Raw genomic sequence first — 20,722 nt, 5'->3', positions numbered from 1 at the left:
AGTTGTCCAGCTAATTTCTTTCTATTTTTTTAGTAGAGACGGGGTCTCGCTCTTGCTCAGAGTAGTCTCGAATTCCTGGTCTCAAGTGATCCTCCTGCCTTGGCCTCCCAGAGTGCTAGGATTACAGGCGTGAGCCACCGTGCCCGGCCTCCGTTTGATTTTCTTGGTTATAAAATATATCACAGTCTTACTTTATTCAAATTTGAATCATTCTGATTTGAAATAGTGTGATATAAAAAATGAATGAAGTTTCACTGTCATGCAAATTTTGAATCAGTGTGAATCTCTCCAAATGAAAATTTTGTTAATGATTGCCTAATTTCAAAACTATATGAATTACATGTTAATTCACATGGAAGCTCTACTTTTAGCAATTAATAGAGATACCTACTATCTTTTGATAGATTTGTCTTGAATTCTGCCATTTTCAGAACCATGTCCCTTGCTGTAAATGTTACTGACTTTGTAATACTGTGAAAATACCTATTTGAGCATTTGAAGAGAATTCATTTGGACACCTTATCTGAAGACTACCCCCATCCAAAAGAAATTGAGCCCAACTAGGAATGATTTATACTTTTGGTCTTAAAACCGTGAGATCTTCAGAGAGAATGCTGTAGATGAAACTTTATGTAACTGGTTTTTCGTATATAAAATCATGAGATTTATAAGTTAAACTGTTTCTAATTGTGGAGTGGATAATAGTAATACTAGATTAAATATGGTTTTTTTCCTTCACCAAGCCAGTAATTTGAAGTGAATGCACTTTTCAGCCCATTTCTGACTTCTGTAAGAGTTCCAGCCATACTTTGAATACAAACATAAATATTTGTTTACAGTTGTGCCTGCATATAATCATTAAAGCAACTATTCTTTGTGTTTTAATATTTAAGGGTTTAGAATCTGACATCCCAAAATGCTTTTTTCTTTTTTTAAACTTTTAATTTTGAAATAATTTTAGATTTAGAGTAAAGTTGCAAAAACAGTAAAGTTCTTGCATACTCTTCACCCAGCTTCCCCTAATGTCAACATCTTACATAGCTATAGTACAATTTTTAAAACCAGGCAGTAAGAAGTATTGGTAAAACACTATTACGTAAAGTATAGACCTTATTTAAATTTCATCAGTTTTTTCAATATGTTTATATTTTCTGTTATGAATTCAATGCAGGGTCCCACATTGTATTTAGTTGTCATGTCTCCTTATCCCAAAATATTTTAATATCCTCAACTTATATTTGAAGGAGTTCTAGGCTCTAAAGAACAGAGAGGGAAAAAACCTTGTATTTATAGACTTGCCATTAGATGATAACCATGTCTTATTTCCAATTTCTTCTGCTTATTCTATTTCAACCTTTCATATATGCCTTGGGAAAAGGCTGTAATACAGTTTCTCCTTCACTTGGAATACAAAGGTTATTTTGAAAGCACTTGTTTCCTAGAATGTTTTATACATATCAACTTAAAACAAGCATAGGCTTTGTTGCTCTGTTTTGCTGCCTTCATTAAAATACGTACATATATACTCTCATAACATGTTATTAAGTACTTATTAGTTCCAATCACTTTTGAATTCATGAAGCTAATTTTGCTTACACCACAAAAGTTTCAAAAGTTTCAGAAATTTTAACTGATGGCATCAGTTAAAAGATTGGAAGACTCTTTTCTGGAGAACCTGACTTGCTCAAGAAGAAAAACTTAAAGAACAAATTGCTTACTTAACCTAGAATCAATCACCAGGTCATCAAACCCCCAACCTCACCCACTCAGAACTTCCGATTGGTTTTTTAGCCACCTGCACTCCCCTCAATTCTTAATCATCAACAGACAACCAAGGATTACTAGAGACCTGAGGAAAATCTACAGCATGGAAAAATAGATAACAAAGATGAAAAAAGGAAACCTTGTAGGAATAGACCCCCCAAACAAACTACCAAATAATCCTTTATACCCTCAGAGAGATAAGAAAAGATACTGTATCCACTTAATAATGAAACGCTAGGTTTTTAGAGGAGGATGTTGAGTTTCAGAAAAGGAAAATGACCCCTTTAAATTAAAAACATAGCAACAAAATGAAAAACTTCATTGGTGAGCCTGAAGATGAAATTAAGGGTATGCAGTCTCTTACCCACAATTCCAAAATCCAAAAAGTTCTGAGAATCATATGAATTTTCATAAATTTGCAACAAAGCCAACAACCTTTTTATAGTTTTTATAGGTTTTACTAAAGGAATATCATTGCTCCAAGTATCTTGGGGTGGGGTGGGGGATATTACATTATGGGTTATATACCATATTAGCTCCCTAAAATTCTAAAAATTCTGAATTCTGATACACATTTGGCCCCAGAGGTTTCAAGTAAGAGATTAAGGACCTATATCCAAGAAAGTAGAGCCAAAAGGCAGAGAGATGGAAAATACAAGAGAAGAGCTAAGAAAATTGAGGCCTAGTCCAGAAGATATCTAATAATACAAGCTCCAGAAAGAAAGATAAAATGTGTAGGGTGGGAATCATCAGCAAAATAATTCAAGAAAACTTCCCAGGACTGAAGGATATTAATTTTCAACTTGAAAGAGACCACAGAATTCTCAGGAAAATAGATGAAAATAAAATAAGCCCCACACTAAGACATACCACTATAGATACTGTTGTAGAACACTGGACATATTTGGATAAACCTACAAGCCAAGAGAAAAAAGTCTTCATACGAGGAGATAGGAATCATATCTTCAAATTTCTCAGCAGCAAGACTAAAAGCTAGAAGATACTTGTGAGTTGCCTCCAAAATTCTGAAGAGTTTTTTTTCCCAAGCTAGAATTCTGTACCCAGCCAAACTGTTATTAAAATGGGATGAGTAAAAAGATGTTTTCAGACATGAATCAGATTCTCAAAAAATTTACTGTGCTAAATTGAATTTCCTATTTCCTTTAGCCTCACAGAGGTGAAAATATGAAATGAAGACATCTGTAGGGGAAAAAAGAGAAAAAAATAAATACTGAAGAAAATGGATAATCCATAAATCAAAATATTATTCCTGAATTCATCAAGAGATTCCTTAGTATCTCAGATTATGTTTTCAAACTAAGAAAAGAGACTTGAAAAGTCATACTTTATCTTATATCATCCAGAGCTCCCTTTCAGACCATGACAAAACAATGTCCACAATGTATAAATAGTTAAAATATTTCCATTGTTTCATAGGGGAAAGAGTCAGAAAAATGAATCCATTTCCCAGTTATTTAATATAAGAATTTTAAAAGTTTAAAGTCATCAAAAAAAACCAAAACACTTTTAGTCCTCATTTCTAGGATGAGGGTTTGAGACTTAAAAATCTGATTTGCTATTAAATGTAAGTGGCACCAGGCTCCCATGCAGTGTTGACAGATAGCTCGACCGCACTCGCGAGATGAGTTGTTGGAAGGGATGTATAGGCTTTAGCTGTATGATTGCATCAGGCCGGCACTGCTGCCAGTCCTCACTGTAAACTGTCCGTAAACAGACTCCAGCATCTTCTGTTTTATCTCCTGCCCAATGGATACATTAGGTCAGAGAATGACCACAAAAGGGAAAAACACAACCTTAGAAGGTTGTTTATGCAGTCAGCAAAGTTGCTCAGCAGCTAACAATAGAAAATAACGCAAACCAGTGCCATTATGAACTGAGATTTTTCTTAGAACAGTTTAACTGTCTACTTTTCACAAAGATAAGGCCTAAAAACTTTGAATTTTTCTCTCCAATTTATATATTTTAGCAACTAGTAGTCTATATTGGGATAAACTTAAAGTGAGAATGTCAGGTGGGAGATACAATCTCATTTAACTACATTAACATAGCATGACCAATATTTCCTATTCCTATTTCCACTGTATGCAGAAAACCACTTTTCAACCCCTTTGAGTGTCAGTTTAGCAATTCTCTGGCTTTTTTCCTAATTAAATGTCAGTGTGCCTTTGCAGGTTTTCTTTATCTCCCTTCTCTTCCCCTTCATAGCCTGACCAACCATGTCACCTCTAGTGTAGCCTTCCCTATCTCTTACTTAGGAGACTCTTGCTCCATCAGATGAGACTCCTAAGGTTAGAGAGGGCGGGATCCACACATGCTCTCCCTTCTAATGAGAAGAAAAGGAGAGAAGATGGGTGCAGTGCTAGAAAGGAAGTGGTTTAGCACATGAAATTCAGATGCCTAGTTTTGAATTCTTACTCTGCCACTTATTATGTAACCTTGGACAACTAACTTAAACTCTCTATGCATTAGTTTCTTCTTCTGTCAATTGGGAATAGTGGTACCTGCTTCATAAAGTTATTGTGAGAATGAAAGAAAATAATACATGTAAAGTACAATATACTATAGTGGTTAAGACCATATACTCTGGAGCTAGACTGCCTGGAATTGAATCCCTGCTCCATAACTTAGACAGTCTTTGTATTCATCAGACTCCTCATCTGAAAAAATGTGAATAAAAAATAGTACCTACTTTGTTCTTACTTTTTAAAAAATAGTACCTACTGCATAGGATTGTTGAAATAAATTATATTAAAATATGTTAAATATTTAGGCCAGTGTCTTGCAACTAGCAAAAACTATTTAATAGTATTAAAAGGCTTAGATCAGAGTCTGGCACTCAAGAAATGGTGACTATTTTATAGAGAATTCCCATTTTTTAACAGAATTGTATAAATTAAAAGAAGAAAAGATCTGAGGTTTAAAGAGAAAAAGGCAAGTTTGAAGTAGTATTTGTAGAAAGTAGGAATACTAGCTGAAGAATCTTAGAGGATTGCTGGGCAACATTTTTGGTTTGGTGATTGTGCATCTGTTGTGCTGTTTAGTAGCCCCGTTGAATCATTTTCCTCCAGCAACAGTTACCTGCCCAGGTTCAAGTTTAGATAAAATTGATGGATGAGGCCAGGCATGGTGGCTCATACCCATAATCCCAGCACTTTGGGAAGCTGAGGTGGAAGGATTGCTTGAGCTCAGGACTTCCAGGCTACAGCGAGCTATGATCATGCCATGGCACTCCAACCTGAATAACAGAGTGAAATCCTGTCTCTAAAAAAAAAAAAATTTTTTTTAAGTTGTTGGTTGGATTCATTCAGTGTTGCAATTTTTATGGGCAGATTCTACCAAGGAGATTGAAATGACAGGTTCTGAAATCTAAATTGGGTAGAAAGGGAAGTAAAGACCTATAGGTGAGGGCTTAGAGATAGGGAAGTGGAGAGTCAATGTTTGTTCCATCCAATGAAGTCAAATAATTGTTGTGGTGGAGATTTTTGAGCAAATAAACTGAAAAACATAATAGTGTCTGTTTAAAAAGCAGGTGTTTGAATTAGTCATCTTGGTAGTAGAGCAGTTTCAGGTGATGACACCAGCAAGATAAAATATTTGTGTTAAAAATCTGAGAGCTGGAATACGGAGCATGAAAAAGCAATTGTAATACATCTATCAAAGGACTCGTATCCAAAATTTATAAAGAACAATAAATCATAAGCAAACAACAGTCAACCTAATAGAAAATGGGCAAAAGATTTGCAGAAATTTCACAAAAGAAGTTACTAAAATGTTCAGTGAACACATGAAAAGGTGATAAATTTCATTAATCATTAGGAAAATACAAATTAAAGCCACAATAGGATGCCACTAACCAGAATAGTTAAAATGAAAACGACAATACTACAAACAGCTACAACTCTTACACACAGTTGATGGGAGTGTAAGTTAGTATAGCCACTTTGGAGAACTGGCAGTATTACTAAGGCTGAACATACACATATCCTTGACCTAGCAAATCCACTCCTAGATAGATATAGATACATAGAGATAGAGATATAGACATAGATACACACCCAGCAGAAATACTTGCTTGAACATTCTTGATATCCAAAACTGGAAGCAGCTCAAATAAATTCTATGTTTATACAATGGAATAAGAATGGGTAAATTATAACAATATGTGTGTGTTACATAAATATAATGTGGGAAAGAAGCCAAATACAAAAAAGTACATACTGTATGATTCCTTTTTTAAAAATTAAGTTTTAAAATGGTAAAACTAATCTATGGAGTTGGAAGTCAGGATAGTGGTGACCTTTTGACAAGGGAATAGTGACTGGAGTGGGCCCGTAGGGTGCCCCTGGAATCCTGTTTCTTGATCTAATTTGATGGTTACACAGGTGTACTTTCTTGTGAAAATTCATTCAGCTCTTTGCATATGATTTGTGCATTTTTTTAATCCAGCCCAGGTTCTGAGATCTGATGTGATTTTTATCTATGTATGTTAAACTTCAGTTTAAAAATTACATTAGATCAGAAGGCTTGAGAATTTTGGAAATGATAGTTCACTTTTTCCACTTGGCAGATATCCCTAGAGTTAAAGATTTCATACTTTAAAAAAATATGAGTGTTCACCACGTACTGGAAAATTAACCAGTCATCTGGCTTCTGACCTTAAATTATGTCTTCAGGGCAGCAAAGAACTATCAAGAGCAACAGATAAGTACCTTGGGCAACATACTTTAAAATAATCATTAATTTTCATTAATCTTGCCGCTTCACATACACTATGACAGGTTACATGGACTACGTATATAAGTTGTATTATAAAACTGTGATTTGGCACATGTAGAATCAATTTTTTTTAACTTTCCTCAGAGGGATACATCGTCATCTCACAGATCATATCGGGTGGTTTTAAAGTTTGGTTGAAGAGAGAGTTTTATGTGATCCAGCTGTTAGATGTAAAAGGCAAGTTCGAAGGTGCTTGAATGAGCATTAGTTGTAATTGATGCTTATTGCTTTGACTGCATGTTGGTGTCCATGATGCTGTTTTAGTAACTTAGTGAGTTTCATCTTTGAATGGAATTTGTTTTGTTTAGTCTGCATTGTGCCCAGATTTTTGATTGAAAACCTTACACTTTCGCAGAACATTGCTTTGTAGCTCTTCCCTCTTCTGCTGTTTCTATATCACATGAATCATTGCACATTTAAGCCATCTGCAAGGCCTGAATGGAATGAGATAAAACCTGCCATCACTTAGATTGACACTTGAAAAGCTAGTATTCATTTGGAGTTTATTCCTGATTATCCTTTATATTTTAAAGTTTCAAACTTCGTTTCAAGATGGTGGCTAACATCTCTGAGCCAAAAGTATCTCTGATTCATAGCTTCTTTTAGCCTCAACATTGGGTTGAAGAGGAGGGGATCCCTATCTGTTAGGGACTCAGTTCTATCTCAATTGAGAGAGCGAGAACAGCAAGTTCCACTCCTGTTTTAAAAGTATGTTGGTTTAATCAGTTCAGCAAGCCATCCTGTTTGGCATGTACTTCATAGAGAATAGTAAAAATACAAGGTTCTTGAATTGCCAGTTAGATTCTTTAAATGCACTTTGCTCTGGGCTGCAGAAGAATGGGTTCCCCTATAATGATGTTAACTGAAACTGCATAAACTAGGGAGGAGAGTACAGATTTGTTTCAGAGTGAGAAGCTTCTTCAGTTTTCAGACAAATTGCTCATTGTCAACTAGGTTTCTTTTCTTCATAAATAATATCATTAGAATAATGCTTTGGCAAACTGGTAGTAATAAATTCTAGAACTAATTGAGGGAATGAAATATAAAAATATTCCCTTATTTCCTTGAGAGAGCCTGAGATAATAGACCAAAAAATACAGTGACCTCCACAACTAAATACAACAGACTCTCTATTTTCAAAATAGAAAGATCTCAAAAATAGAAAGCTCTACTAAGAATCTAAGAATAAAGGTACTATTTTTACGTCTTCGGTTATAATAGCTCCATGTGATCTTAGGCAAGTCACTTAGTGTTTCTCTGTCCGTTATCTCCCATTTTGCTAATGTACTATAAATACTCAAAAGACCAAAATTTTTTTGTAGACTATAGCATTTGGAACATAGATAACATCTTTGGGTTTTTGTTTTGTTTTGTTTTTTCTTTGAAGGGACAATTATAATTTTTGCTTAAAGATACCCTGTTTGGGAATGATTCAATGGGCGAGGACTTTAAATATTTTACATAATTCTTGTGAAGTAATTGTGTTTAATTTTCAAGTGTTGTTTATTTCTTTGTTTAGCAGACAGAAGGTGGAGCACAGACAGATGGCCAGCAGTCACAGACACAAAGTAGTGAAAATTCAGAGAGTAAATCTACCCCGAAACGGCTGCATGTCTCTAATATTCCTTTCCGCTTCCGGGACCCTGACCTCCGGCAGATGTTTGGGGTAAGTCTCTGAAGTCCTTTTATGGATTTTACAATTAAAATAGAATTTGATCTACCAAATGTGTTGTTAGTAATTAGTACTTTAGGATTAAGCTACAAATAAATTGAGAAAGATCCTGTGGTAAACCAGGATATTCATCAGTATTTAGAAACCTTCTCCTATTACCTAGTCTACTCTAGACATGGCCTTGCAAGTTGTCACACACATAAGGTGACTGTATGACCCAGTTTGCAGGGACTGAGATGTTTCTTGTTCCTTGAGGTTTTCAGTGCTAAGACTACCAAGATGAGATGGTCACCCCACTCAACCAGCAAATGTAGTAAACATATCAATAATACGTTTAGTTTCACCTAAAAGAGCAACCATACACATTCTTTTAGAGCAGTGATGCACTTGTCTGCACATTGGAAATCATCTGGGAAACTTAAAAAATGTCGTGGCCTGGGGCGGGACTTGGGCTTAGGCATTTTTACAAGATTTGCCAGGTAATTCTAATGTGCAGATAAGTTTGGGGACTACTGCTTATTCATACTGTCACCCTCTTAGTTCGTTCATTGCCTTTCATTTAAGCCCAGCATAATACTACCTTATCTTATTCCCCTCAACTGCAGGAACCAAAGGAACTAGGTCCAGGGATGCACTATTGCCACTCTGTGCTCAGCCTTTGCAATATCTAGGAAGAAACAATGTAGAGAATATAGGTTTAGAGGTGGCTCATTAAAGTAGAATGAGTATGGATTTTGGTATCAAAGAGTCTGTGTTCAAATTCTGTTTGGGTGTGAACTTGGGAAAGTTGTGTGTCTTTTTTGAGCTTGAATATCAGAATCGTATCTATTATAAAAATAAGGATAGTAATCCATACCTTTCAGAGTCTTATGAATTGAATGAAATTATATCTGTGAAGCAGATAGTACCTCAGTGTTTTGTTTTTACTTCCTTGCTTATACTCAGATGTCAAGACCAATATCTAAAGTCAAGTGTAGAGGATGGTTTGCTATCTCTGATGTGTTTCTTCAGCTTTTTACTTCCTCCTGAAATCACCGTCATGAAAAAAGTGTAATAGCAAAGATTTAAGTTGTTGGGAAGTAAATGGCTGCTGAGAGTCTTAATTTTTTCTGAGCCTGTGTTATTGCTTGTTTGAATTTGACCAAACTCTTAACTTGGCCAAGAGATAATCAATAATTTTTTTAAAATTCCATTAGGATAGCTGCCTGATGCTTTGTTAGAAAAGGAAATGCCCTTCTTTAAGTCTTTGCTGTGGCCACTTCATGGTGACAAGACACTGGAGCAAAGCTCTGTCATTAGAGCTCACTACCTGGATGTATTTTCCACAGCTGAAAAGAAGGCCAGAGCTGAGGTTATGATGTTCTTGAAGTACTTGAAGAGCTTCTACACAGAAAATGATAACTATTTGTTCTCCATCTCTACAGAAAAGAGAGCAACAGAAAATATAAAAGGCAGCATAAAGGACTTAGGTTACATAGAAGAAACTTTCTGGGCACATGAGTTATTAGGTTCTCTGCTGAACTGTCAGAACTATTATAATATAGAATCTTAGTCTCCAGGGGTCTGTGAGAATGGAGTATATTCTCATCTGTCAGAGGAATGTTTTCTCTTGAGTCCAAAAAATAGTGTCCATTGAAGATCTGTGTAGACCAGTTAGTGATTTCTTAAAATGTATTAGATCATTAAATATGAAATGTCAAATTTTGAATCAAAAGTGTAGCTTATTATATCTGAAGCAAGAAGCAGTACAGTCAGTAAAGTACATATGGCCTAAACCATCGACACAGTTTTGCCATCTTAACGGTAGCTTGTTTATGCCAGCAGCAAAGAGGCCTGGAGAGCCAATGACAATGAAATCGTGAAAGGCGTTTTCCACAGCTTGTTGAGAATTGATTATTTTTCCTTACAAGAGGTGGTCCAAAGCCTGGAAAAAGTGGTAGTAGGTTGGCACAAGTTCTGGTGAATATGGTGGATGACAGTTTCCAAGTCCAGCTTCTATAGGCTGAGCAGCATTGTTTGTGCAACATGTGGTCAAGCATTGTCTTGCAAGAGGACTGGCCTGTCTCTATTGACCAATCTCAGCTGCTTAATCACACGCATCCTCATCATTTCATCCAATTGGTTTCAGTAGACATCCACTGTAATCGACTGACCAGATTTCATGAAGCTGTAGCGGATAATACTAGCACTGGACCACCAAACACACACTGTTACATTTTTTAAATGAATATTCAGTTTTGGACTGTGTTTCGGCACTTCATCTTTATCCAACCATTGTGCCAAACGAATGCTTGCGATTGTCAAAAAGAATCATTTTTTATCACACGTAACAATACAGTGTAGAAATGGTTAACCTTTATGTCGTGACAGCAAAGAAAGGCAAGCTTTGAGATGATTTCTCTTCTGATGCTCATTTCATGTGGAACCCATCTATCTAGCTTCTTTACCTTGCCGATTTGTTTCACATGGTCTGATAGTGTTGGAATAGTAACATCAAACTTTGCTGCTAATTCACGCATAGGTTGAAATGGATTTGCTTCCATTACAGCTTTCAGCTCATCATTATCCACCTTGGTCTCAGGTCGCTCATGTGGCTCATTTGCAGGATAGAACAAATCAACAGAACAGAACTTCTGAAACCATCGATGTACTGTGCGTTCATTAGCCAGATCCTTCTCAAACACTTTTTTGATATTTCGAGCTGTCTGCGCTGCATTGGTTCCATGACGGAACTCATATACGAAAATAACACGAATTTTTGACTTATCCATGGTTTCACAAAAATTGCTCTAAAAAAAATTTGAAAGATAATCACAAGCCAAACTCTGTGTTTGAAAGACTGAGGACGGTACCTTTACAATAAACATAAAACAAGAAATGTGGAAGTGAAATGTCAGAGATATCAACTGTCAAACTTGGCACTTAAGGAAATCAGACATTTCATAGTTAATAACTGAATATTATTCTCTTCCTATGAAGCATAAAGTGCAAAAGAAATAATTTTTTCCTTACGGGATACCTAGTTGCTTTATTTTCTTCCACATGGTTAATATCTGTCACTTAGAAGGACAGTAGCATTGGTGAAGAGCAGGAATTCCATGCTTCATTTTATTATTAGCTCTGTAAACTTGACAGATTGCTTCTTTCAGCCTCATTTTCCTTAGCCATAAAAAGGAAGGTAGTCCTTACTCCAGAAGGATGTTATATGAATGCATTAGAAAGTGTAAATGAAACAAACTGTAGAGCATCATGCAAATCTTAGTTTTATAGGATAGACATAATAAATAAAATAAAATGTCCTATCTGAAAGTAAGGCATTTTCTTACTTCCTTGATTTTTTTTTTTTTTTTGAATTTTCTATTAAATGATGAAACTGGAATCAAACCCAGATGTCTTACTCTGGAAAATTTGGGTTTTTAATGCGTGTGTTTTTCGTTTTTTGTTTTTTGGTTTTTTTTTGAGACACAGTCTCATTGTGTTGCCCAGGCTAGAGTGCCGTGGTGTCATCCTAGCTCACAGCAACCTCAAACTCCTGGGCTCAAGCGATCCTTCTGCCTCAGCCTCCTGAGTAGCTGGGACTACAGGCATGCACCACCATGCCCGGCTAATTTTTTCTATATATTTTTAGTTGTCCGATTAATTTCTTTCTATTTTTAGTAGAGACGGGGTCTCGCTCTTGCTTGGGCTGGTTTCGAACTCCTGAGCTCAAACAATCGCCTGCCTCGGCCTCCCAGAGTGCTAGGATTACAGGCGTGAGCCACCGTGCCCGGCCTAATGCATATGTTTTGATAAAGATAGTAATGATTCAGTCCAATGGGAAAACATGATTTCAGTTTTCCTCTTTTCATTTTTCAGTTTTTTTTCACATTTCCCAAAGTCTGCTTTGAAATCCAAGTGAAATAGAATGTTGGGTGTGAGTTCAGTATGCAGAAGGAAGTATGAACCAAAAAGATATCTGGAAATTTGGAGCATATACCTTCAAGTCAGTTCACGCAAATATTGATTAAAACAGTTAGTTTTGTCTCCTTATATTAAATATATCCCTCCCCTTCCAAACAATTATTGTATTTTGTGTAACCCCCTGTCAGCTATTTAGCTACCTAACAACGGAGTTAGGCTTTGTGTCTTTAGCTTCGTTTGCTTTTCCAAGTGTTAAAATATTTAAGTAATTACTAAAGAGAGTTGTTATTTAAAATATGCGTCATGTTTGTTGCAGAAATATTAAAGTGGGAAATAGCATGTAACCTATGGAAATGGTAACATATATTTATTGAATTAGATAGTTGTTCATAATCTATTACTAAGTTAAAAAAAAAATACAAGCAATATGTGGAGTGTGTCTGATGTCTAGTGCTTACATCTGTATGCCCGAGGGAAAGCCCAGAAGGCTGTATACTAAAATGATGTACGATGGTGGGACTGCAGATGATCTTTATTTTCTGTTTTCCCTTTTCCTTTTTGTTTATATTTTCTGATTTTTATACAGTGAGTATGGTTTACTTGTATAAATAAAAAAAGTGAGGGGTACAGCCTTTGATAATATATCATTCTGCTTAGTAGGATTTACTTTTTAAAACTGTGACATTTAAAAGAATTAGAGATGCAGTTAGGAAAATTCTCAGTTCTTGTCCATGTTAAGAAGTATATAGTGGGTTAACACTGAATATCTTTGGACAACAGCTTTCCATACATAAAAGTAGATAATACATGAGTGAGTGTATTAAGAAAGGAGTGAAAAAGAGACAACTGTCAGCTTGGTGATCAGGAAAAATCAGAAACTGTTATTGGGACTTACCAACAAATAGAAACACAGAAGTTAAAAATGATTCCTGTTTCAGAAGAGAGTGAAGTGTGTGGATAAAAAGCTGCTCATAAATAAATGTTTTTAATTTTGTCTCTGCAGCAGTTTGGCAAAATCCTAGATGTAGAAATAATCTTTAACGAACGCGGCTCGAAGGTAAGCTCCATTTCAATATCAAGTGTGCTTGATTTCATTTTGAGTTTTATTTTATTTTAAATAGTAAGTATGTGGAAAACATAAGGTATTCGTCAAGCCTGCCTAAAAGTATCCCAAGTATCCACCTTGGGTTAGATTTTCTCTAAAAATAAGCTACCACATGGCCAACCTTTTTTCTAATAATTGTATTGGGAGGGTGATGGGGCAAGAAGCAGAGAAGTTTGAGAGGAGAGAGTGGCAGTTAAAGAACACAGGATGTAGGAGATGATGGTTCTTTATCAGCCTTAAATTTGGCCTAAGCTTTCTTATTTTAAAGGAAAAGAGGGAAGACTGGAAAAAGTGAAATTCTATGAGAATTCCATTCTGAATTCTATCAAAACAATTCAGCTTTTAAAAATCTAACTTCAAAATGGCATACTTAGAACAAATTTAATGTTTCAGTTATTCAGTTGACTTGATCTCTCTTTTGAATAAATTTTGACAAGGCTTAAACACAGTGGATAGTGAGTCAGGAATTCACTATGAACTGATTTACTCCTTTAAGTTATATACAGATAGGCAATCTTCAGGATGTAGACTCAATTAAATTACAAATACAGTGAGTTAGGTTTTTTTGCATAAGAATGAAAGTAACAACAGTGTGCATTTATGTATATATTCTCTTCTCTGTGTTCTATATAAGAACTGAAACTTTTAATTAAAATTCATTTTCCTTATTAATTTACTATTCTAAGTTGCCAATCTATATGATTTAGAATTTATATGTGTTTTAAAAAGTAGTGTTTTTAGGAACAAAGGAATGGCAAAGTCTTAATACAGTGTTGTGAAAAAATATTTGAATTTTGGGAAGTTTTGTTTGAAAGTTTTCTCGCTGCTCAACAAATGAAATATACACCCCACTGAAACACTCAGCCACTACCAAGGCTGTAAATATTTACCTTGCTATTGCTCCATTCAATTCTACTTTCATTTTTTAGGTTAGAGCAACTTTTAAATTAATTTTCATTTGGTCATCTCTGCTGAACTTTGAAAATATTTAATAGTTCTTGGCTATGATTAAATCTCCTAAGAATGTAATTTGAGGAAAAGCTAAATAAAGCCAATAAATGAGCTAATATTTACATCTCTTCAGTTTCATACTCCAAATTTACCATACTTTAGGAATTGATAACATATATACAGAGTCGTATATTATACCTCCTGCCCCCACCTGTACTCATAGAAATGTATGCACTGTTCTAATGCTCCTTATTATTATTCCCTTCCTTTATAGAATGTATCAACACTAAAAGTGTTTAATTCTGACTATAACAATTATTTGTTAATTATTAAAGAGGTTATTATACTTTAAGCTTCCAGTTTTCAGTTAAAACAAAAAAGATTAATATGCCTATACAGAACTTTCTCCAGCACTTGGTAAGTATTTTTTTAAAATGAAGTCTGTTCAAACTGTAACCAGTAAAACTATTTGCTTGTAGTTTCCTCACAATGGATGTCTATTCCTTTGTTGTATAGTTTGCATTTAAATTTTGTGATCCTTTTAGTTGCAAGGTGGGGAAATGACAGCGGTTTATAGATGGGAACCACATGAATGTAAAATAAATACATGAAGATTATTGACCTCACTGTTTATCTAAAGCAGTAGTTTACATATTTTTTGTTTTAAGCGGATACACTTAAGTGATTCTTAACTAGATTCTAACGACTGGAAGTCCAGTATACTTTGATCAGGCATTGAGGACTTGCTCCTTACCAAGAAAATAATTTGATTGAATTATTGTGAAGCAAAGGAAATTGATCTTTCTTAAGGCTTCTTTCATTGACTTTAAGAATTTGCCTACTACCAAATTTTTACCTGAACCAATTACTTGTCTCATGTAATTTTCATTTTAAAATAATGACATAAGCCTTCCTTTTCTCTTTGAGGAATCTGAAAGCATATGCTGCTCCCCTTAGCTTGATGCTGTGTCCTCACTGCCCCATTTTCCTTTGGGCTGCTAAAGAGATGCACAGATGATGTACTAATTGGTAAATGTTTTTAAAACAAAGCACAGAATTCAGAATTGCCCTGGATCTGCCTTCAAGGACTGATAAAAAACCTTGTTTTCATCCTTTGACCTTCTTAACTGTTACCTAAAGTTCTTTCCTGGAATGGGTTCCCCTGGAACTGCTCTGAGGCTCCTAATAGAGATTTATTTTGGAATCAAACTCACAGATGCCTCCTCTGGGATCCACCAAAGATAAATTAATGAGTGCTTTTCTTTTTGCGAATTTAGTTTAGTTTCTCATTTCTTTTATACGTTTGGGGTTGACTATAAAATTACAATGTGTTTTGAAAAGAAGCAGAGAAAAGGAGACTTTATGTGATCCTATTATTTAGTTAAGAGTTGCTCTGAGTTTTAAACAGAGTGCTTTTCTGTATAGAAATTAGCTTTTATTGAATTTTTTTTGAAGTAGTTGCAGAAAAACTAGTCAGAAAGTAATTCTGAGATAAGTAATACTTACATGAAAACAGTATTTAATCAAATTGTTCCAAAACAAAAAGCAACTCTTCACCATATCATATTTTTTATAATGAGACTATTGGCCCAGGGATTCTGCAATATACCCATTTAAAAACATAAGTAAACAATCTTACACTGCGATGCCCACTCCCTCCCTGCTTGCCAATATTCTACCTTTTCCAGCTTGCCTATAGAGTAGAATTGCTGTGCTCCAGAAAGTAGTTGTTTTTTGTTATTGACTATTTTCTTTCTCATTCTTTGACCTTAGAATTTGTAAATTTGGCTTACCTAGATTATGGAAGGCATATATATCATATACATGCATACATATGTATTTAAATTCTTTTATGTGGGTTTTTTTGTCTTTACTCTCCATTCCTTTGTAAAAACAGAGTGAGCTGTATCCAATTCTCTGGTTAATTGAAACAAACACTAGACTTTTGAAAATGTACAATTAGGACATATGATGGAAAATGGTATCCCTGCCAAAAAATTAACAACTTTATTCAAATAGAATCTAGAAAATTAATAGTTTGAGTATATCTATAGCTTTATTAATTCTCCAGATTTCACCAGTAATGACAGATTATTAACACAAACAATAAGATAATGCCTAGGTAGAGTGGCCATATGTCCTGGTTTATCCAGGATAGCCCCAATTTATTCCTGTTATCTTAGCATAATTATTAATAATATCCCTTTTCTCCCTCAGAGTGTCCCAATTTGAACTATCAACTATGTTGTCCTCCTTATGTAATAGATCCTTTGAGTAACAACTTTAAAAACACCCTTTCAGAAGGAAACATGGTACCTCAATGAAAAGTAGAAAGGAAAAAGGGCACCTAGTTAATTAAAGAGAATATTCACTATTGATATTCTTGTGTATCCTTCTAGTCATTTTTCTCGCACAGAATCTTAGAACCTGAAATAATGGTCACCTGGTTCAACCCCCAGTATTCTTGACCTTGCATTCTCTGCTAGAGATGTCTAATGACTAAGAACTTCTTGCTTTTCAAAAGTTTATTACATTATTGAACTTCAGACTTTCCACCATCCTGCTCACTATCACCATAACACCATAAATCATCGTAACAATTTTTGTGATAATTATCACATTTATTACATAAAAGAATATACAGATTCTAACATTTATATTTTTATAGAGTTTTGTCAAAGTGCTTTTGATATAGCTATCCCTTAAAGGGACATGTGTTATAAATCTTAAATATGTAGAAGCTGTTCATCTCTTCAGACAGTGCCAATTATTAAGTCCACTAAAGGACTACATAATAGAGCACAGCAACAATTATTGAGATTTCTAGCAAATTTTTTTTTGATCTTTGTTTTATTTTTGATACATATTAGATGCACATATTTTGGGGGTACATGGGGGGGTATAGTCACATAATCAAATCAGGATAATTGGGATATCCATCACCTTAAATATTTTTCTTTATGCTAGGAACACTCAAATCATTCTAGCAAGTTTTTAATTAACATGGTCTCATTACTTTTCTCAGGTGGATTTCTGGAATAGTGGGGATCTGGGTTTAGGCTGCAGTTAGGGAAGATAAAAAAAAAATCTCTATTCCTATTCCTCAGACACAAGTAACGTGCTGTAATTTCTTACCTCTTACCCTGGCTTTTAATTTCATGCAAAGGGAAATTATTTATTTTCAAATATGGTCAAAATACTTTTTTTGAATTCACACTAAGTAGGCCTTTGTGATTTTCAGTAAAACTTTATAGGTAATGCTGAAATGAAATGTTTTTTATTATACTTAAAACTGAATTAACAGTGCATGTATTTCCAAAGGGTTTAGTTTATTTTTCTTTTGTTACCGTTTTATGGGTTTTGGTTTTATTTTTCTTTTATTTGTTTTTTAATTTCTGTGTTCTGGCCATACCCAGGAGATCCGTCTGCTTTTGATTTCTCCCTTAAAAGTTACATGGTAAATTTTCTTTCTCATTCTTCTGAGATGGAAAAATTCAAAGATTATACAAATTAAAAAATATTCTTACCATACTCATCCTATTGCTTGTTATTTATCGCAGTCTGAGGCCAGACTAAAAAGGTGATAGTTACTTGGCTCCTGTATGTCCTTGATGATAAATGGATGTCAAGGCAGGTGAAGAAATTGCTGTCACACGTTGTAGAAGTTTTAACTACAACCATATACCTAATAAGCATACCATTTTTTGATTTCCAAAAGTCAGCTAAGATAGCTGGTAAGTCACTAATGGTGTGTTTAAATTATTAACATGGGAGGACTTTGGGGACTGAGAACCTTAAATAGGAATGTAAAGCATAGAGACCTACATTGTTCAGTACAGTGGCCACATTTAGCACTTGACATGTGGAGAGTCTAACGTGAGATGGACTCTAAGTGTAAAATATACACCAGATTCCAGACTTAGAACAAAAAAAAGAAAGTTAAGCATCTTACTAATAATGCTTTAATATTGATGCCATATTGAAATGATAATATGTTGTGTATATTGGGTTAAATACATAGTTAAAATTAATTTTACCTGTTTCTACTTTTTAAAATGTGATTATTAGAAAATTTAAGATTTTTATATGTAACTCACATTATATTTTTGTCTATGTTGTTGGTGTAGATAAATGTGTCAGTATCATTTTTTTAATTAAAAATGAAAGTGTGCAGGTACAATGTCTCACACCTGTAATCCTAGTACTTTGGGAAGCTGAGGCAGGAGGATTGCTGGAGGCCAGGAGTTTGAGACCAGCTTGAGCAACAAAGCAAGACTTCATCTCTACCAAAAAAAAAATAGAAAAATTACCTTGGCGTGGTGTTTTTTGCCTGTAGTCCCAGCTACCTGGGAAGCTGAAGCAGGAGGATGGCTTGAGCCCAGGAGTTTGAGGTTGCACTGAGCTGTGATGATGCCACTGTACTCTAGCCCAGGCAATAGAGCAAGACCCTGTCTCAAAAAAAGAAAGAAAGAAATTTCCTTGAGTGTTATTAAGTGTTGAGCTTGAACATATTTGGGAAATGTATCTTTTGCTCTTACAAGGGATGGGCAACTTGTCTGAGTTAAAAAAAAAAATAATATAAAAAAGTCTACTTTTTGTTTATCTATTTTTGTTAATAAGAATCTAGATAACAAAAATTTTCCATTATGCCTGAAATATTTCTTCTTCTTAAGACTCTTGAGATTAAATCTATGAAATCTGTCTTTTATAGATTATATAATCTATTTGTTATATATTATACCAGTACAGACTGGTTATTATGTTTCAGTGTTTGATACATTATGTAATTGTTTTGAAGCCGTTCTAAGGAAAATGTGTTAGATTTAGACATAATTGTATTAACTTTTTTTTTCAAAGCAGGAGATCAGAATGACCAAACTTAATGTCAATTAGATTTCTAAGAATGAAGGGACATTAAAACATGATTTCATGTAAGCTGACTTTCCTACTGGTAACTTTTAAGCCTGGATGATCTCCAAATATCCTTAGCACAGTTTTTGGTACTTTTTTTTCTTTTTTTCATTAAGCCCCTTCAATTCTAGGACTAGGACCTTTTCTAAAATGCTAAATTTTATTGAAGAAATAGTGCATTAAAATTTTTTTTAAGCTTTGAGTTAATATTACTGAAACTGAATTATAAATGTAATAGATAAGGAAACATGAAGTTTGGGTTGATGGAAAATCACCTGTTTAAAGTTTCAACATGAGAGAAAAGTACTTAAGAACAATACTTTTAAAATGGTGGTTATACCTCTCACTTTCTTAATCTCAGACTTTAGTTAGGAGAGGTATATGTTAGTTTCCTATTGCTTCTGAACAGATTACCACAAATTTGGTTGCTTAAAACCGTATATTTATTATCTTACAGTTCTGGAGATCAGAAGTCTGAGATGGTCTCATGAGGTTAAAATCAAGGTGTTATGTTCCTTCAGGAGCCACTGAGGGATAATCTATTTCCTTGCCTTTTCCAGCTTCTAGAGGCTGCCCACATTCCTTGGACTATAGCTCCCTTCTGTTTTCAAAGCCATCAGTAGCTGGTCAAGTCTTTCTCAGGCTGCTTTACTCTGGTTCTGACTCTCCTGCTTCTGCTTTTCACTTATAAGCACAGTACAGTGGGCCACTGCATTGGATTGGGCCCAACAGGATAATCCAGGATAATCCCCGTCTCAAGATTCATTAACCTAATCACATCTGCAAAATCCCTTTTTCCATGTAAGGTGACATATTCACTGGTTCCAGCTTAGGACATGATCAACTTTGGGAGAGGCATTATTCTGCCAAAAGGTCTGTTTATATTCAAGGAAAGAAGGAATTCTCCTACCTCTGTGTTTCATATTAGAGAGTCCCAAAGGATCAACAAGGCCTTCTTCCCTCTATTACCCTAGGAAAATATCGTTTTACTTTTATGTCTTTGGTATCTTGATTGGCACTTTCTTTAGTATATAATAAGCACCTTTTAAAATAAAACATTGTTAAAACATTTAAAAATGAAATTTTGTTCCAGAATATTAAAGTCATTATTGAGAAAATCTCACACAAACAGACATTAATGTTAAAACTTTGTCATTTGCTGACTGTAAAATTTTAATGCTTATGATACCACCCTCCATTAATTTGGACACATTTATTGTAACACTGATGTTTCTCAACAGATTCCAGAAAGGAATATTATAGAAGACATTTAGCAATTATATTTGAAAAAGAAAATTAGAAGGATTTTGGGACTAATGTAGTTTAGTAAATAGAATACTGAGCTCAGATTTGCAAAGCTTAATTTCTGATTTTCTCATCATTAGCTGTATATTCTTGGGTACTTAACCTCAGTTTGACTCAGTTTGTTTACCTTCAGAATGAAGCCAATATATCTGTCCTTTCTACCTCATGGTTTTAAGATGACAAGTATGTAAGTTTGAATATGGGTGTGTAGATATAGGTAGATAGTTGTAATACTAAAATTAAAAACTTAGGTATTAGTCATTATGTAACTTAATAGTAATCCACCTATTAATTTATAATTTATTAATTTAATTTAA

General features: G+C 34.5%; 1 protein-coding gene across 1 annotated transcript in view; it reads left to right on the top strand.

Annotated features, from left to right (window-relative positions):
* Positions 1–20,722, top strand: part of RBFOX2 (RNA binding protein, fox-1 homolog (C. elegans) 2) — a 276,297-nt gene that overhangs the window by 224,248 nt on the left and 31,327 nt on the right. Inside the window, exons 4-5 of the mRNA XM_012644707.1 lie at positions 8,084–8,227; positions 13,137–13,190. Of these exons, the coding sequence (XP_012500161.1) occupies positions 8,084–8,227; positions 13,137–13,190 (198 nt within the window). The remainder of the gene's footprint in view (positions 1–8,083; positions 8,228–13,136; positions 13,191–20,722) is intronic.

This window comes from Propithecus coquereli, unplaced genomic scaffold, assembly GCF_000956105.1.
Source record: "Propithecus coquereli isolate 6110/MARCELLA unplaced genomic scaffold, Pcoq_1.0 Scaffold218, whole genome shotgun sequence".
NCBI classification, from domain to species: Eukaryota; Metazoa; Chordata; class Mammalia; order Primates; family Indriidae; genus Propithecus; species Propithecus coquereli.
The sequence above is the reverse complement of the archived record's forward strand: the minus strand, read 5'-3'. Positions and strand labels throughout refer to the sequence as shown.